The sequence below is a fragment of the Pelophylax lessonae genome, assembly GCF_965119305.1.
Source record: "Pelophylax lessonae genome assembly, chromosome: 1".
NCBI classification, from domain to species: Eukaryota; Metazoa; Chordata; class Amphibia; order Anura; family Ranidae; genus Pelophylax; species Pelophylax lessonae.
Genome location: NC_138768.1, coordinates 302,187,392 through 302,206,771, shown reverse-complemented (window position 1 = coordinate 302,206,771; position 19,380 = coordinate 302,187,392). Strand labels below are relative to the sequence as shown.

General features: G+C 41.5%; 1 protein-coding gene across 1 annotated transcript; it reads left to right on the top strand.

Annotated features, from left to right (window-relative positions):
- The first annotated feature begins 4,989 nt into the window (after window positions 1–4,989).
- On the top strand, window positions 4,990–19,154 carry SDS (serine dehydratase). Its single transcript, XM_082274350.1, has 7 exons — window positions 4,990–5,144; window positions 9,223–9,262; window positions 10,395–10,534; window positions 12,534–12,625; window positions 16,110–16,337; window positions 18,522–18,646; window positions 18,750–19,154. The coding sequence occupies exons 1-7, from the start codon at window positions 4,992–4,994 to the stop codon at window positions 18,956–18,958; spliced, it is 987 nt and encodes a 328-aa protein (XP_082130476.1). The 5' UTR covers window positions 4,990–4,991; the 3' UTR covers window positions 18,959–19,154.
- The last annotated feature ends 226 nt before the right edge of the window (window positions 19,155–19,380 follow it).

Genomic DNA, 19,380 nt, shown 5'->3' with positions numbered 1-19,380 from the left:
TTTTTAAACCAGGTTTTTTGCATGCATTTAAATTAAAGATCCAACGGCATTCGCGTTGTAATATAATTTTTATCAAAATGTCCCCCATGTGGATGTGTGTGAATACGTTCTAGCGCAAAGAACTTCAAGTCCTGAAATTTGTAGCCATGGCATTGGACAAAGTGACGAGCTATAGGACTTTCCAAGTCACCCCCTTTCGCATATCCAACATCATCACGTCTCTGGTTTTACCCACATAAAAAGCTTGACATGTGCACTTCATTATGTATACTATGCCTACTGTTTGGCAAGATACAAAGTGTTGAGGGGAAATTTTCTTTCCATTTTGGTAAGGTTTGAGAGGCTAATAAGCTCAAATACTTTATATTACATTTTTGTTCTTGGGATTAGATATACTTTAGGAGTTTTTAAAAAATAACAGTGAGGCATACAGGATTGATTTACTAAAACTGGAGCACACAGAATCTGGTGTGGCTGTGCATGGTAGACAATTAGCTTTTTACTTCAGCTTGTTTAACCACTTCCCGCCCGCCCTATTACAAAATGACGGCGGGAATGTGGTTTGTGTTATCCTGACCGGACGTCCTATGACGGCGGCAGGATAACACAGCTCTGGGCGCCCCCCGGGGGCGCGCAGAGCTGCGATCGGTGATGCGAGGTGTCAGTCTGACACCCTGCATCTCCGATCTCGGTAAAGAGCCTCTGACGGAGGCTCTTTACCATGTGATCAGCCGTGTCCAATCACGGCTGGTCACATAGTAAATAGGAACAGCCGTTGATCGGCTTTCCTTAGTTCGTGCCTGACAGGCACGAGTAAAGGAGCGCCGATCGGCGGCTCCCCTGACAGGGGGGGGGGGGTCGGCACTGGTAATCAGATCATTGATTACCAGTGCAGACCCTCGGGGGGGGGGGATGCCACTAGATCCACCAGGGATGCCCACTATGACCCCAGGGATGCCCACTATGGCCACCAGGGATGGCAATCAGGGCTCAGGGAGCCCCCCATTGCCCTCCCTTTCAGTGCTGCCCACAAGTGCCCATCATTGCCATCCTTTAGTGTCGCCCACCAGTGCCCATTATTGCCCACCGGTGCCGCCTATCAGTGCCCATTAGTGCCCATCAGTGCCGCCTGTCAGTGTCGATCAGTGCCCGTCAGTGCCACCTATCAGTGTCCATCAATGCCGCCTATAAGTGCCCATCAGTGCCACCTATCAGTGCCCACCAATGCCGCCTATCAGTGCCGCCTATCAGTGCCGCCTATCAGTGCCACCCCATCAGTGCCTCCTCATCAGTGCCTGTCAGTGCAGTCTCATCAGTGCTCATCAGTGCAGGAAAAAACTTATTTATTTACAAAATTGTATAACATAAACAAAAAAACTTTTTTTTTTTTTTTTCAAACTTTTTGGTCTTTTTTTATTTGTTTAGCAAAAAGGAAAAAACCCAGAGGTGATCAAATACCACCAAAATAAAGCTCTATTTGTGGGGGGAAAATGACATAAATTTGGTGTAGGTACAGTGTTGCATGACCGCGCAATTGTCATTCAAAATGCAACAGCGCTAAAAGGGGAAAATTGGCCTGGGCGGGAAGGGAGGGAAGTGCCCTGTATTAAAGTGGTTAAGCTTTGACAAAAAAAAAACTGTTTTTTATGCAGAGCTACATCAGATTTTGTACCCTCCAGTTTTAGTAAATCAACCCCTGAGTGCATTGTTCACTGAGGGTATGTACCAGCACAAGTTTGTTGTGCCAATAATCTTTTCAGACTGAATTTGGTTAGAAAAAATATCTATGTAAGTCATTTTTCCCGAACACTTATTAAACTGGATATGCATTAATTAATAGAATTTTGTTAGAATGTTTTCATTTAAGAATGTTCATTTGATTTTCTAATTGTTAGTGGGGTTCGCTTCCAACTGCAGTGACAAGAAAATTCTAAGGAGCAAGCTAGAAAACTTTTCTTGAGCGAACAAATTTCTAACATTGTATGTAGTTTTCTTTTGGGGATTACAAAATAGATTACATTACATTGATTACATTGATTACAAAATCTATTTATTAAAGTAAATAAGTACCTTCGGACATTCATCAAGTCATCGAATATCCTGAGGATTTTTTTACGAGTGTTTGTACAGACATTCTTTGGAAAATCTAAAGTGTATGGCTGGCCTAAAATACACACAAATATCTTAGAAGTGTTCCCACTTCTATCTCCATTGAGCTACATTATGGCTTGTCCTCCCCCCAGGCCTTTTGTCCATTATCAGAATGAAAACTCTAAGGCGCTGAATATTCATGCCTTTTGTTTCTACTCCTGTTTTGTTAACAATAATGGAAGATACTGTATACCCTGCTGTGCATTTACACCTGATTGTGCAATGTAAATGAAGGGTAAAGCCCTCTACACACAGGCATATGTCATGAGACGTTTGCCAGTTTAAAAAAAAAAATAAATCATCCGGCTTCTGTCGGACGTGTATGCTGGAAAACCATTAGCCCGACCGACTCCTGATTAGCGCTGTCAGCCAATGGCAGAGAGCGTTGATCGCAGTTTTCTGGTGGAGGCACGTCCCCCCTGTCAGAATACAACAGCTTAATGGGGGAGATTGCTGCACTAACCTCACACAGTTAGTACAATGGCTCCAAACGGAGCTGACTTTTTTTTTTTTTTTCAGGCTGCATGAAAAAAACGGTGTACCTGCAGTCCGTTCAGTTCATCAGTTCAGTCACGTCAAAATGTATCAGGTTTTTGTCCATTTTTTTTATCCGTTTTCATCCATTTTTCATCCGTTTTTTTTTTTACATCCACTACTCCGCTTGTCTGTTTACATCCGTTTTTCGTCCGATCCGGTTTTTTTTTGACGGATGAAAAATAGGGCATTCATCCGTTCCAAAAAATGGACATTGACGGAAGCGGATGAAAACGGATGTTAACGGATGATCATCTGTTTTTACATAGAGATGCATTGATGCCTGTTTTTCATCCGTCAACGGATGGATGAAAACCGGACAAACGGACAGCATGTGTGAAAGGGGCCTAAGGATAGTTGGCCAGGAATTTTCAGCTGATTCTGACAATGGTGTCCCAAGGATATCTTTGGGCAAGAATAGCATGTCTGACATTTTAAAGCTAGTACACACAATGAGAATATCAGACGAAAAATACCTGCATTTGAAGCGATCATCTAGTAATCTATTCGTTGGTACTCAACTTTTTGAGAGCCGATCACAACCATTCATACGACAATATCTGAAGGGACAAGCATAATAATTTCTCGTAAGATGTGATAAAAGATATAGTGCGCTCAACACAATCATAAATTGTAAACATGTAACCCATCTGGGTTGTCCCAAATACTATAGTGATCATCATACAGTGTTAAAAACCATATGTGAAATATATCTTTTATCACATTTATTTTCCCCATTTTCAGTGCTAGTGCACAATTGTATGGTTAGTGCACCCTATTTCTTTTCACATTTCTCGTAAGATAACGGAACAAATGATTTTCATGTAATTAGTATGGTATTTGTATGAAAAAATTTGAGTGACCAGGTCAAGACGATCATTTGTCCAATATTCTCATTGTGAGAAAAAATATCTCAAATTGCAAGGGTTGTCTAGTGCTGTACCTTAAAGCACATCTAAACCCAAGAACTTCAATTTATTGTACAATAGCTTACCAGTCCTCAAATACAGTGGCTGCATTATGTATTTATTACAGATACTTACTGTATATAGCACTGCCATGCAGCACTTTATATATTGTACATCCAAAGCAGTCCCTGCCCTCAAGCAGTTTACAATCTAAGGTCCCTACCTCTTATTTCATACACACACACACACACACACACAGACACACTGCAATGTATTTGTTTAGGTTTGGATACACTTTCATGTTGAATTAAATATCTATACAGGCGGTCCTCAGGTTACAAACAAGATGGGGACTGTAGGTTTGTTCTTAAGTTGAATTTGTAAGTTCGAACCGGTAAATTTTTTTAAGTGTAGCCCTAGCCAAAAGAAAAATTATGTTTTTTGGATAGCATAGTGAAGGGTTAACACCCTTGTACCATTTGTTTTGCTGTCTGTGCCCCTGTTCAGAAGATTTCACCTCACTTTCTGTCCCTATGACGATTGGATTTTTTTGGGCTGTTGTGGAAACATGGAATTAGTGATAAAGCTTCAGTGGGGACACCTTTTTCCCATGAGAACTCTTACAGGAGTGAATTTCCCTCCCTAGGGGTAGATTTCTCCTCACTTCCTGTTGTATCCTTCCATTTGTAAGTTGGATGTTTGTAACAGGGACCCAAATTGCCCAATGCCCAAATTGCCCAATGCCCAAATTGCCCAATTTGTGTGTTTTTACCCCCCTCCGTGGTATTGGTATGGAGAAGAGAAGGAGGGATTATTGCAGTCCTGTCCTAGGGTTACTATGCTGCTTCTCCATAGATAGTATAATGAGTGAGAGTGAGAGTTATCACCCTTAGGGCCTTTTCACATGAGCGTCTAATCAGATCCGTCTGTCAGTTTTTCATGCGGACCTGATCGGACCCCCCATTCACCCCTATGGAGCAGCAAATGTCAGCAGTGACGTGTCTGTTGGCATCCACCGCTGTCCAATCCGAAAACCAGACACATGCTAGTCCTATTTTCCATCCGTCCGGCGGATCGGTTAAAAATGGATAGGTAGTTTGTTTTCACCCTTCTCTCCCCCCCCAAAAAAGCCAGAAAAGAATAAAATGCACATCCAAGTACAGCTAAGCTGCAAAATATAACATTTGTGTTGCGTTTAGACATGCTTCGCGCCCACCAGAGCATGACCCTAAACACATTTTAACCACAATGCAAATGTTTAAGTTAAATGCCAAAATAATAAAGTAAAAAGAGCAGCTTGTCCATTCTCATTAGGTGGATGAGCTGTACTAATGAAGGAATGCTGGCCACATTCCCCACTAATGAGAACTTTTCTCCTTTTTTGCTCGGTAGGTCAAGATGGCAGAGATTAGAAGTCTTCATCTGAATACCCCCCTCAGAGACAGTGTGCCATTGTCCAAACTGTCCGGCACCAAAGTCTATCTAAAACTTGATAATGCTCAGCCAACAGGTTCTTTCAAGATTCGTGGCATTGGACATCTGTGTAAGACGGTTAGTAAACAGCCAATGAATAAATATCTGACCTGCTTTGAAGTTTTGTGTCAATTTGAATTTTAAATTAGGAATATTAACTTCAATGTGCCTCTGCCAGTGTGTAATGGCAAAACTACTGAAAGCAGAGGCAGTGGCCCCTAGTTTGCTTGAAGTAAAGTTTTCAAAATGCATTTCCACTTATGAGGCTAAACAAAGTGAAAATTCACTTTGCAAAGAATATAAAGTAATGTTCAGGAGAAAAAAAGGAGCACAACGCCACCTCCTTAATTAAGCCAGGGATATGCAAACTTGTGCCCTCCAGCTGTTGCAAAACTAAAAGTCCCATCCATGCCTCTGCCTCTGTGTGTCATGCTTGTGTCTGTCAGTCTTGCAATGCCTCATGGGACTTGAAGTTCTGCAAGAGCTGGAGGGCCACAGTTTGCATATCCTTGCAATAAGCTATGACTGAATGTTCTCTTTGCAGTGTGAATTTTTAGAGCTCATGCACATGAACCCATTTGGGTGTACAGTGACAGAATTTAGTGCATTTCTGTGTGGGAGTCACAGGTGTTGCCATACTAGCAGCCTCTACAAATCAATGACAGACTGACAGATGCTGAGGCTGTACTCCTATCATTGCTGATTTAGGTTGTTACACACATACAGGGAAGGAAGGGTGAGCGGCCCTAAAAAGCATACATCTGCAGCTTCTGTGGGACTACTGGCCACAGCAGTATGACGGCAGCTGTCACTCCCAGGTACAGAAATACACCAAATCAGGCGGTCTATGCCCAAATGCATCTGGGTGCATGAGCTCTTACTTGGGTATCCTAAACCAACCCTTTTTACTCCCATGCAGCTACACCCTAAACTAGAAGTGCCTTATATAAATACAGAGTTGCTGCAATCCAGTGGCGGCTGGTGCTCAAAATTTTTTTGGGGGGGGTGGCGCAAACAGAAAAATGTAATAGGCATTGCTTTGCGGCAAAAAATGCTGTAAAAAATTGCGTGACTTTGAGGTCACAAAAGTGTGAAAGGGGGCCTTCAGTAATTAAGGTATAGCGTGCCCCCTTTTCAATGCACAGAGACCAGCGTGCCCCCTTTTCAATGCACAGAGACCAGCGTGCCCCCTTTCAATGCAGAGATGCCATTTTCATTCGCTATTGTCACACAATGGGTGGGCTCGGGGCGCACTGCTCTGCGCCCCGGGTCCACCCTTTGCTGAAGCCTATTAGAGCCTCTGGCTCTAATCAGGTGATTAAAAAAAAAAAAAAGCCCCATTGAACTCCATGTGTCCGGCGCCCCGCATGTAGATTAGGGGGCAGGACACATGGATAGGGGGGGGGGCGGCGCCCCTGCACCCCCAACGCACTGGCCGCCACTGCTGCAATCAACCCCAGTGTCACTCTAACACCATTCTACATCTATACATGTAAAGAACAGTGCTGCATGCCACTCCTTTCTAATAATGCTTTTACATATACAGCTGTGATTAATAAGGCCCCTTTCTCACGGGGTGGATCTGCTCGGCAGACTCTGCTATCTCAGCGGGGATCGTTCCGTTGATCCCTGCTAAGCAGGTGGATGACAGGTCCGTCTCTGCTCACACTGCAGAGACAGACCTGTCAGAGTGCCGTTCTCCTCTATGGGGAGATCAGATGAAAAGCATGTTCATTTTTCATCCGATCCCACCTGCTAGAAGAATGGCGAACGTATCCCCATCTGTCTGTTTTCAGCGGATCTTGTCGGATCAGAAGCCAGATGGGTGTATCCACCTCCCCATAGAGGAAAATGGGTGACCTGATCGGGCCGATCATGTGAAAGGGGCCTAACACAGTAAAATAATCCAATATGATAATAAAAAGCATGTATCATAACATTTTAAAAGTTAAATAAATATCTGTGGCTTTAATGGATAAGTGCACATTTTTTTGCAGGTAAAAAAATGTGCCTTTATATTGTTGCAGGAGCCTGTAAAGCATTGCATCAGCAGATCACTGATGCCATGCAGGTCTCCTGCAGACAGGGCCGGGACAAGGGGTGGGTAGGAGGGATGGTTGAAAACAACAAGAGAAGGGCGCACCGACCTTGTGCATTACCACTTAAAAGTTTATTAAAATCAAAGAAGGGTAGCGTACAATATACTCACAAATGTAGCATATGAACAAGCATATAGGAAATGGGCACCGCTCGCTTCCAGGACACTTCTCTACTGCTGGATAGCGTGATGGCATCCTCAAAACCTGATGTGGCTTACGCTTTTCGAGGGAGGACCCTCTTCCTCAGAGCCAAAATCGCCATGGCGAGGGTCCTCCCTCGAAACGCATAAGCCACATCAGGTTTTGAGGACGCCATCACGCAATCCAGCAGTAGAGAAGTGTCCTGGAAGTTGTCCTCCCAGAATCATACCCTCCCCCCAGTGTCCATTCATCAGTGCTGCCTATCAATGCCTATTAGTGCCACCTATCAGTGCTGCCTTCAGTGCCGCCTCATTAATGCTCATCAGTGTAGCCTCCTACGCACATTACTGAAGGAGAAAAATTACTTATTTGCAAAATTTTATAACAAACTAACGTTCTTTTTTTTTTTCATTTGTTTAGCAAAAAAATTAAAAACCCAATGGTGATTAAATACCCCCAAAAGAAAGCTCTATCTGTCTCAAAAAAATTATAAAAATTTAATTTGGGTACAGTTGCATGACTGTGCAATTGTCATTCAAAGTGTGACAGCGCTGAAAGCAGAAAATTGGCCTGGGCAGGAAGGGGGTGAAAGTACCCAGTAGACAAATGGTAATGTTTTTCAAGTGATGGAGCACTATGGAGTGTGTTTCTTTCGCATGTTTTGACCTGTTGGAACATATAGGTGAAAAATAAGTTGGGAGCACATCTGGTATTTGAGCACAATTGGTGATAGAAAGTGAACAAAGGAACACTTAGTGTTGTCGGCACAGTGTGGAGTGAACTAACAAAGACACAGAGGCTGTTAAAAGCACAGTACAAAGGGGAGTGATTATCAAAGACAGAGATTTTTTTTTTCTTTCTTTTTTTTTTTTTGTATTGTTTATATGTATAAGCATTATTGTAAAAGAGTGGCACAGCACTGTTTTTCACATACTTGGGTATCCTGATTTTAATTATCCAGTCATCTAAAAGCAAAACTGTTTGTGGTTTTTCTCAACCAAACTAACTATGTAACTATTTTGGTTTTATCCTCACATTATCTCTTTATACTACTGTTGAAACTACAGGTCCATATGCCATTTTATGACATAAAGTATACCTATAACAAAAGGCAAATATTTTATTTTATTTTTGGATAGCGTGGAGGAGATTGGAACCCCTGTCAGTTTTTATTGTTGTCTGTGCCCCCATTGGGAAGATTCCCCCTCTCTTTTTGTCCTGTTTACCATTATTAAAAGTAAAAGATAATCAAGAAATTTGGGTTGTCCCCAGAAAAGTAATAGAGGGGAAATTTCCCAATGGGAACACTAGTTCTGGGGGTCCCTAAGACATTCCCTTAATTTTCAGGGATTTCCTCTCACTTCCTGTTTGACTATGGGATAGGAAGTGAACAGAAATCTCTGCAATGGGACACAGATGAGGAAGATTAATCTGACTGGGTTCCAACCCTCCCTTGCTCTATCTAAAAAGAAGGAAAACGTTTTGCCTTTAGTTCTACTTTAAGATGTAATTAGTGTTACAGCAAAGAACTTTTTTGTAATGATTTACTGAGACCCCCTCCTGATCCCCGTTGAGCCATTATTTGACCCATTCAATATTCTGCTAAATAGTTTTATATAGCCAATGTTCTGGTGTGTTCAGCAACAAGATAGGAACAAAAAAAGGGTAGAACTGCTAAGAAACTCATCCGCATTCAGCTTTGCATTGTGTTGACTGATGTGCGGTAAAAGTTGTTTGCTATGCACTATATTGTACTTTGCAAATCATTATTGCACTTTGCACTTCTGAGATGTATATCCTATTCTTAAAGTCCAATAGTGACAAACCTTGTCTTCTCTAAATGGCAAAAAAGTATATATTGCAATAATTCCCAGTAATAAGAGTTTTAGTTTGTTTACCGTCTTCTCTTCTTGCAGTGGGCAGAACGTGGCTGTACCCATTTTGTGTGCTCCTCAGGTGAGTTTCCTAGCTTTTTTAAATTCTGTTTCTATAGTCCAATATAACTGTTGGCACTGCACGTTCCGGGTATATTCAATCTACAGTTATAGCACTGTTAGGTTTGAATTGTGGATGAGATATGAACTGTGTATAGGCAGGCTAAATCAACCAAGTTGATTGGTCAATCAACCTGTATACAACCAGCCTGCTGGGTTTTACCTGTGGTTATTGCTAGTGGCTGCTATATCTTTTCCCCATGGGGACAGCTCCTCCTGCCCCTCTGCTGTGAGAGAAGACAATGGCCCAGCCGGAGGAATTCCCGCATCAGCACTGTCTGGGGGGGGGGGGATCGAGAATTTTTCCTGCAACCCGTATTAAAGTAAATGTTAGTCTAAATCTTAAATATAATTCTTCATCCTACTGTACTATAAGCTCCAGGAGCTTGAAAGCAGCCAAAAACTTTTTTTTTTTTTTAGTTTTTGAATATTTTTAGGAATAGTTAGAACCTTTGTCGGGTTTATATTGCTGTCTGTGTCCCCATTGAAAATATCTTCTATCCCTTTCTGTTCTAATGACTGGTGCCCCCTGGGACAGAAAATACTACTTTTGTACTGTAGGAAAGTATTACAACCTCTGATAGTAAAACATTTCTTTATGCGACGCCAATGTGTACCTTTATTCTCATTTCCTCTCCATGCTACTAGTATTACCTGGGAAAGGAAACAGTTTAAACTCCCCTTCAATGGAGGATAAACAGCAAAAAAAACCTGAAGGAGGTTCTAATCCTTCCCCACGCTATCCAAAAGTTTGGGTTGATGTCTGCTTTAACATCCCCCAGGGAAGCTTGGGATGGACTTACTAAAACTGGAGAGCGCAAAATCTGGTGCAGCTCTGCAAAGAAACCAACCAACTTCCAGATTATTTGTCAAAGCCTAATTGAACAAGTTGAAGTTAGAAGCTGATTGGCTACCATGCACAGCTGCACCTGATTTTGCACTCTCCAATTTTAGTAAATCAACCCCAGTGGAACAAAGAATTTGTGTCTTTTTTTTTTTTCCATAAAAGAATAGTTTGTTAGATGTTCCTTGGTACATTGATTACAGTATACTAAACATGCATCAAGCTTTCGGTTAACGGTTTGTTTTTACAGGTGGTAATGCTGGCCTGGCAGCTGCTTACAGTGCCCGCATGCTGTCCATTCCTGCCACCATCCTTGTTCCTACCACTACTCCAGCCTTTACCATTCAGAGAGTTAAGGATGAAGGAGCAACAGTGTGCGTAGTGGGGGAGGTAAGCTTACTTTAAAATTGGCCATGGTACTTGCATCTACAAAAAGGGATTATGGGCATAGAGTGTTTAATTATCATTGCTGTGGACCTAGGGAGACTCGACCTAGGGAGACAAGGGACCTAGCAAAATTGAAAGATGAACACTCTATTTTCAATTATACCGAACTCCTAGGTTTCACCAAGTGTCTGCATGTTGGGGGGGGGACAAGGACAGTTTGCTTATATGATTCTAGGAAATGGGATGATGCATAAGCTTTTACATCCTACTGCAAAGAATGAAAAGTCACAAAGACAAAATGAGGCATTGACATGCCGTTATTTACACTTGTCAATTGCAAAAACTGACCGTATTGCATACAATCTGGTTACATAATTTTTAAAAAGCAGTTACACTTCTTATTTTATTCTATAACAAAACTCTCTATCAGTCGTATTTAACAAGTTAGCTTCAGGTTCTTCAAATACAGTCCCAACACCTGCGAAGGTCAACGACCAATACTATTTTTAAGCAAATGACTAAAATCATTGTTTCAGATTTGGAACTTACTAATGTGCAGTTCAGATGTATTTTCCTAGATCTGGGGTGACCATAGCAATAAAATGATTGTTCGATCAAGAGGATTTTCCCAATTGGTCCCCTATATAAGGCAAAAATGCTAGGAGCACCCCTCGTGCTTAAAAATTCCTGGCTCTTATAAGATGTCATGCTTATGCACTGATGTTCACAAAATAGTGTTCATGGGTCAGATATTTCTACAGACACCCTAATACATTATATCTGAAAGTCAAAACCACCAGCACTTGGAATGTCCACCACTTTTCAAAGCCAGGGAACCACTGAACAGAGCTGATTTACTAAAAACTGGAGAGTGCAAAATCTGGTGCAGCTCTGCATAGAAACCAATCCGCTTCCAGGTTTTATTGTCAAAGCAAAGTGGAAGTAAACCCTCCAATTGTTTTTAGCCAAGGAAGCTGCCACCTTGGCCTCTGTTTAAACTTCCACTGCCATGATGCTGCACATGGGATCAATTATGACACCAGCCCTTGGATGGTTTAACAGTTTGGTTGAGAGCACAACCAATGTGACAGTTAAGCCCCGTACACACGTAGCGATTGTCGGCCGTAAATATTCGGCCGCCGAACGATCGGCGATTGTCGGCTTGTTAGTATGATGCTTCCGACAACTGACAGCGACTTTTCGGCCGAACAGAATCGGGTGTGCAGGCATTAAAATTTTTGTTGGCCAACACCAGAACGGCCGATTGTTCGCCAGTCAGTACAGAATTCGGCCGACAAACAGCCGATTAGCAAGACTGGGCATGCTCAGAAAAGAAAAAACACACGGAAAGTTAACCATCACATGACATCACTTCTGCAGTCGGCTGTTGTTGGCCGACAAAATTCATGTGCAGTCTTTTGCAGTTTTCAGCCGACAGGACAGCATCGGACAAAAGACGGCCGATCGTTCGGCTGACATACGGTACGTGTGTACGGGGCTTTAGATTCCCGGGATGCCAGAAATGCTGTGTTTTTTTTTGTTTTCGCTAAAAAATCGATGGGTTTACGTCCGCTTTAATCGAACAAGCTGAAGTTAGAAGCTGATTAGCTACCATGCACAGCTGCACAAGACTTTGCACTCTCCAATTTTAGTAAATTAACCGCACTGTGTCAATTACACAACTATATTGTTTAGCTACTGTATATGTGCAGTGCTTTGAAAGTTCTGACAACATGGTCATTCTTCTTTCCCATAGATGAAGGGTAAAAAGGAACATACAGTGCATGTATATAATACTGTACTTCTAATTGCTTTTGTTTCATAGTCAAGCCTAATCAGCATTAATTAATCATATGGGGCCCTCTGGCCTCTAATCACCATGGAGCTATATAATCCTGGACAATTTTAACAATGTATGTATTTTTCGTGATTACATAATTCTATTACACATTATCAAGTCATCCAATTTACAAAGGTACATTGTGTCTACTCTGATTTGCAGATACTGGATGAGACGATTGAGCATGCTAAAGAGTTGGTGAAGAATAACCCAGGATGGGTGTATATCCCCCCTTTTGATGATCCTTTAATATGGTAAAATTATTGACTAACTAATACTGATTGTCAGTGAATAAAATTGTCAGGTACACATATCTGTAATAAACAGTAACCTTATAGATTGTGATTATACATATAAGATCTTGATTAACCGCACATGAGTAAATTCATCCTGATACCTAGCAGCTCGGTGTCCACTGTAAAGATGAACACCAGGATGGGAACAGAAGAGACTGTCTTTTCTGCAGTAAAAAAACTTTCCTAAAATTTTTAAATTCTTACAAAAAGGTAAAATAAAAAAAATTAAAAAATGATACATCTTTTATTTGTAGGAGCCTGCAAAGCATTGCACCTGTGATCAGTAGATCACGGGTACAATGTCAGGCTCTTGCAAACTCTTCTTCTAGCTCTTTACTATACTTTTTGTACAGGCTTTCAGCTAGAGGGCTGGAGGGGGTGTCAATGGACTTTAAGTGTGGTGATCACACTTGTATTCAATTGGGAACTACAGGTCTGTCTGTCACAATGGAAGATGGGAATTGTAGTTCATTCACAAATCTATTTGAATGATGCAAATATGTGGGAGGAGCCAAGTTCAAATATGACAGCTGCTGCGGGGAGAAAAACCCATGCACGTTAATAAAGGAGATGCGCTTTGAGGGTGGGAGGGTTGCCTAGCAACATTTTTACATAGTTAAATACGGCAAAACATGTAAAGGTGGAGGTAGCCTTTAAGACTGATGAGCAACCTTTCAAACTTGTTGGCTATAATGAAATTAATCTGTCAAGTAAAATAAACTTTCAGACAATATTCTCCAGGTGCAAGCACCTTGCAGTGCCTCTATTTATCTTTATTCAGTCTTCAGATCATGTTCTGTTTATTCTAAGAAACTGCTTGATCCCTGTTGCATTCTGTATATAGGATTGACATCTGCCCCCAAGTCAGAACTAATCCTCTCTTTAAGCTTAGTTCTATCCCGCCATTCAACAGCCGAATGCAAGAAAAGAGTCTCTACTGTTTGAGACTCTTGCACTCATCTTTTCAATAGAAGGGGTCATGGCTTTGCTCCAAGCCTATACAGAGGTTAAGGCCTATGTTTAGTTTGTACCAAGCATGGGAAGGTCTTCCCTGGGATGAGGATCATTTTTGGATTAAAAAGCTATGTGCAGGCATTGAAAGTTTAATTTGATGTTTTTTTTGTGACCTCAAGGTTTCCTGTAAGACCAGTTAGAAAATTTGTGGTGATAGAATTTTTAAATTTAAAAATCTTTTAAAGTATGTTACAAAGTCTTATGCAATGAAGGCAAAGACAAAGGAGTATAGGACAGGGTAGAATGGTAGTTGTGTAAATGGAGTATTTGGGATTAGTAGATGAAAGGAAAGAGCTACAATTAGGAGTGACAGATGGCAACAGTGGTGAGGGTTTTCCATGTCATGGATGTGTTGAAAAGAAACTGAATAGGAGTGAAATTTTTGGGTCAATGTGACACATTCCTTTTGAGAAATACTGGTCTGCCTCTGCACAAAGAAGTGGCGTTTTCATTGGTACAATAACATTCATGATAACTTCAGGAAGACCCTAAATTTGCCATAGAAATTAGATAAAGGTTGGTTGCACAATCTGGTTGTCTCAAAGTCTTCAGAATGGTCTTCTACCTTAATCGGAGGCCCAATTTCACACTGGAGAAAACTTTTACAAAGGGGTAATGATTTTTCCAACCCACTGGTCTACTTTGTTTCTTTGAAAATGCTTGTTTTTGGCTGATGTGTACTGCCCCATTGATCTAAAAATTCTCCCCAAATCAGCTATAAATGAGTGGATCAGAAGACTGTCATTTAATCTGTTTGTATGATGAAGTTTAAGGAATCTCTCAATGGCGTAACTCGAAACTGTGTGAAGATATGACCACCACCCCCTATTAGAATAAACACACAGACAGCCCGAAATCCAGCCTTACCTCTGGGATACAGTGGCAATCATTCAGAAAAATCCATCTTGTGTTCTCTCCGCTACATCAAGGTTGTCTGTGCAACTCGGTGTGGAGTTGCCATTGCCAACTTGTTTTTGAGGGTGCATATTCAGGGGCTGTCACCGTTTTTTTCTTTTCAACTGGAACAAGCATGCCGCCAGTGCAGCATCAGGACAATTAATCAGCAGTACAGGTTCCAGGTCAATAGCTGAACTGGTGGTGAGGGAAGGATAAGGATGTCCCATATTTGTTTTGACATGATTTTTTTTTTTCTGCTTGTGGAATGGAATGGAAGCACTGGGAAACTTTACTGGTCTTTAGTCCCTGCAAAATATTACAGTTAATAACTGCTAGTTACTAGTAAACTCTCAGACAAGTTGTACCTCTGGGGCAGTCAATTTTATTGTCTTTGAAGAGATCATGCCGCCAGACAGAGATGTAATGAACAAATTAAGCAATGATGGACAATTCCTAGGCTACAGCTAATTTAGTTTATCTAATTGGTTTCACTTCTACATGCCATGCTATGTAGCTTCATAAAATTACAACTAAGGCTCAGTTCACATATATGCGAATTGGATGCCTTTTTTTTTTTTTTTAACTGCATCTGATTCACATAACCTGTGAATCTGACTAGCTTTAAATGGAGCCAGTTTACACATGTCTGAGGCAGCCACCATCCGTTTCTAAAAAGGGTCTTGTGGGATTTTGGGTCTGGTTTAGGTGCGAGTTCAAGTAAATATTGCACCCAAACCAGGTGAAGAAAACTGCACCAGACTCCGGCCTGCAAATCGTAGCCGGACATGTGTGAACCAAGCCTAATGTTCCACAACTGGTAGTTGGAGGGGAGCCTAAAGCCCCTTACACACGCAACGATTATCGGCCGACCGATCGTCCGACTTTTGTCCAAGTTGTGTTTTGTTGGTTGAAATGTGCCTAGACTGCACACGAATTTTCTCGGCCAACAAAAATCTACTTCAGAAGTGATGTCATGTGTTGGTTTGTTTTCTTTGTGTTTTTTCTTCACTGAGCATGCCCAGACTTGCTCATCAGATTTTTCCCTGTCGAAATCTGTACTGACTGCACGAAAATCGGCCGTTGTGTTGACGACCAACAAAAATTTTATAGTCTGCACACCAGATTTTTTTCGGCCGAAAAGTCGGAGTTGGTTGTCGGAAGCATCATACTAACAAGCCGAAAATTGGCAGATCGGACGTTGGCCGAAAATTCCCTGCCAATTTTCGACGCGTGTGTACGGGGCTTAAAGCTGGGTACACACTATCCAACTTTTGTGGTTAGATTTCCTTCAGATTTACATTTTCTATGCAGTGCAAGGGCCTGCCAGATTGCATACAAATTGAAAGTGTTTAGGTTTGACCTCATATTATATGGTTTTGGTAAGTCTAAAGGAAAAAGTCTTATAGTGTGTATGGCCCATTAGCTTAGGCCATGTTGTTTAACTTAACAAGTCTGTTCCATTTAGAATGTAAAGAGATTCTTTTGTTTCATTCCAAACCAGAGGTATTACAGTGATCTTTTTTTCATACAGGGAAGGCCATACTTCACTAGTGAAAGAAATTAAAGAAAGTCTTCCTTCAAAACCTGGAGCTATTGCCCTGTCAGTAGGTGGTGGTGGTATGCTCTGTGGTGTGGTCCAAGGCCTGCGGGAAGTAGGATGGGATGATGTCCCCATCATTGCCATGGAAACCAAAGGAGCTCATAGTTTAAATGCTGCTCTGGAAGCTAGGAAACTCGTGACCTTACCCGAAATATCCAGGTAAACCATCAAACTTAAGTAGTACCATAACCTTCTATAAAAAAATATGTGCTGTACTTATTTAAAAGTCAATCCACATTTACCGTTTTCTTAGTCCCCCTGCAAGTCCCACAAATACCTGTTGACCTGCCAGTGACATCCACTTAATGCAGGTTCCTGTGATGCTGCACTGCTCCTGAATTCAGAGCAGAGTTGTCCCTCTCATGTTGGTTTTACTTGCCTGCACTATAGTGGGATGAAAAAATATCGCAGTCAAAGTGACTATTAGCATTACCACTGCTGATTCACAAGTCTTTACTTTGTCATTCGGCACCTGACCAAACCTAGTCCTGGCCACTGCATTGGATTGATAGCACTGCCTCTGACAACTTCCACCTTCCACTGTGAGCTGCAGTGTCTGGAAGGGGAAGTGTGTGATAAACCAAGGATTTGGCTCAGTCAGGGAAGGTTTGTTTAATTTATTAGGGTTGTGCATCCCATAGTACCTGAATTTGGTACTTATTTTGACTGTCATATGGGAGCCTTTAGTTGAATATGAATCAATTACAAGTAGATTCTCCACTTTTATGATTGGCGCAGGAAAAAGTCCACAATTAATTGTACTCATTTTGCCTGAATCAACTGGCCCGAGAGAACACAATTTCAAGCTTTTGTAAAGCAGTGCAGTGATGCTGAAAAGTACAGTGAGTCATTGAAATTATTTGCCTTTAATCGAACTTGTAAAAATATAAATTCTTTTGTATGGCTATGAGTTTGCCTTTTTAAACAAATCATAGAAGTTCACTAATTCTGCCAACCTACAAGGCCATTACAGTTCTATTTCATTGCTGTTTCATTTTTGTAAAGAAAAGAAAAAATAAATAAAATCAGAAATAGAAAATAGAAATCATGGCAGAAGCCACTGCGGAGATGGCAAAAAGATATTTGAAGTCAAAGGGTTATTCAGCCCTAGATTATGATCAGAGAAAGGAGATAACTGCGCTTGATATACAGGAAAAATGAAGGCTGCCCGTACACAGGTGATATCAAACCAAAAAATGCAACAAAATATATAGTACAGCGCCAAACATCTCTAAACATATGAATGCATCAGAGGAAAAAAGACTATATAAAGTCCTTAAAGTCCATGAAACCAGGTGCTATGTCAGAAATGGATGAAAGAAAATTCCAAGACCACAGGATTAGACCACATTCCTGAAGATCACCACGTGCTCATGTATGTTAATACCCTTACCGGAACTTAAGACCCCCTGTTAAGGCAGGTCGGAAAGGCATGAAACATGGAAATGGCCACCAAGATAGGGTCCACTCTGAAATCCGGCACCGGGTCCACCACGATACTTCATCAACAGCAATAAACCTCACATGCTCATATTCCACGAATAAAGGGTAATGATGTCCCTGAGGATACTAACACCTGTGTTGATGTTTATGGTCTCTGGTGACAGTGCGGATTCCGTTATGAACTTCACCGAACGCCTCCTCCTCCTCTTCACAGCTGCTGCACTCTTTTTGTCCCCATGACATGAACACTGATGGGCTTGTTCCAGGTGGGTCAGGTCCGGGGATCGGAGGGATGCTGATCGGGGACACAGATGAAGAAGATGGGCACTCCGGCACCAAGGTGGGCGGGTCTCCCCCAATGCTCCCTGGAGTGTGAGCGGAGAGAGGGCGACGGAGGCGGTGAAGTTCATAACGGAATCCGAACTGTCACCAGAGACCATAAACATCAACACAGGTGTTAGTATCCTCAGGGACATCATTACCCTTTATTCGTGGAATATGAGCACATGAGGTTTATTGCTGTTGATGAAGTATCGTGGTGGACCCGGTGCCGAATTTCAGAGTGGACCCTATCTTGGTGGCCATTTCCATGTTTCATGCCTTTCCGACCTGCCTTAACAGGGGGTCTTAAGTTCCGGTAAGGGTATTAACATACATGAGCACGTGGTGATCTTCAGGACTGTGGTCTAATCCTGTGGTGTTGGAATTTTGGAATTTTCTTTCATCTATTTCTGACATAGCACCTGGTTTCATGGACTTTAAGCCCTAGATTATGGAATGATTGAAAAAGATATTTGAATTCAAAAGGGTTATTCAGCCCTAGGTTATGGAATGATTGAAATAATTTATATGACTGTAAAAATAAAGCTATTAACACTGGTCATTATATTTCCTATTCAGTGTAGCTAAGACTCTGGGAGCTAAAACCGTGGGAGCTCAAACACTAAAAGTAGCTCTGGAACATCCAGTTTTCTCCGAAGTAATCTCTGATCAGGATGCAGTGATTGCCATTGAGAGATTTTTAGGTAAGGTATTACACATGTAAAAAAATATTTTTAGAAACCTAAAAAAAAAAAAATCATATGGTATATAGTATTTAACGCACCCTTTTTTTTTGTATTCCTGTAGATGATGAAAAGATGCTTGTGGAACCAGCATGTGGTGCTGCACTGGCAGCAGTTTACAGCAACGTCTTTGGGAAATTGCAAAAGGAAGGAAAACTGAGCCAAGATCTCTCCTCTCTGGTTATCATAGTATGTGGTGGAAACAATATCACCCTGACACAGCTATTCCGGCTCAAGGAGCAGCTGGACATCAAATCCATCCGTGCTGCTTAACAGGGATGCATAAATCGAGGCAAAGACTACTTAACACTACTAAATTCCTGGATAGACTTCTGTCCTACTGTCACATTAGGAAGAGCATGAAAACAGCTGCTCTGCACAACCAATGAATTCATATACCTATAGCAGCAAGTCACGTCTCCTTTCTGAACCAAATGTGACTGCCTGGGTCACAGGATAGCTAATGAACACTAATAATTTGTCAAAAAGGACAATTTACTCTAAATACTTCCAAATAATTTCCAGTAAGTGTTTGTTTACTTGGGTCTGACTTCTGGCATCCAGGGGCTCCTATAGCTTTCTTAGGGAAGTTTTTTTAACATGGATTACAGTTTAGACTTTTGTGTTTTTAAGAGTTTCAGGCAAAAAAGCTATATATATTTGCATGGCCACAATGTAGAAATATAAACTTTCTG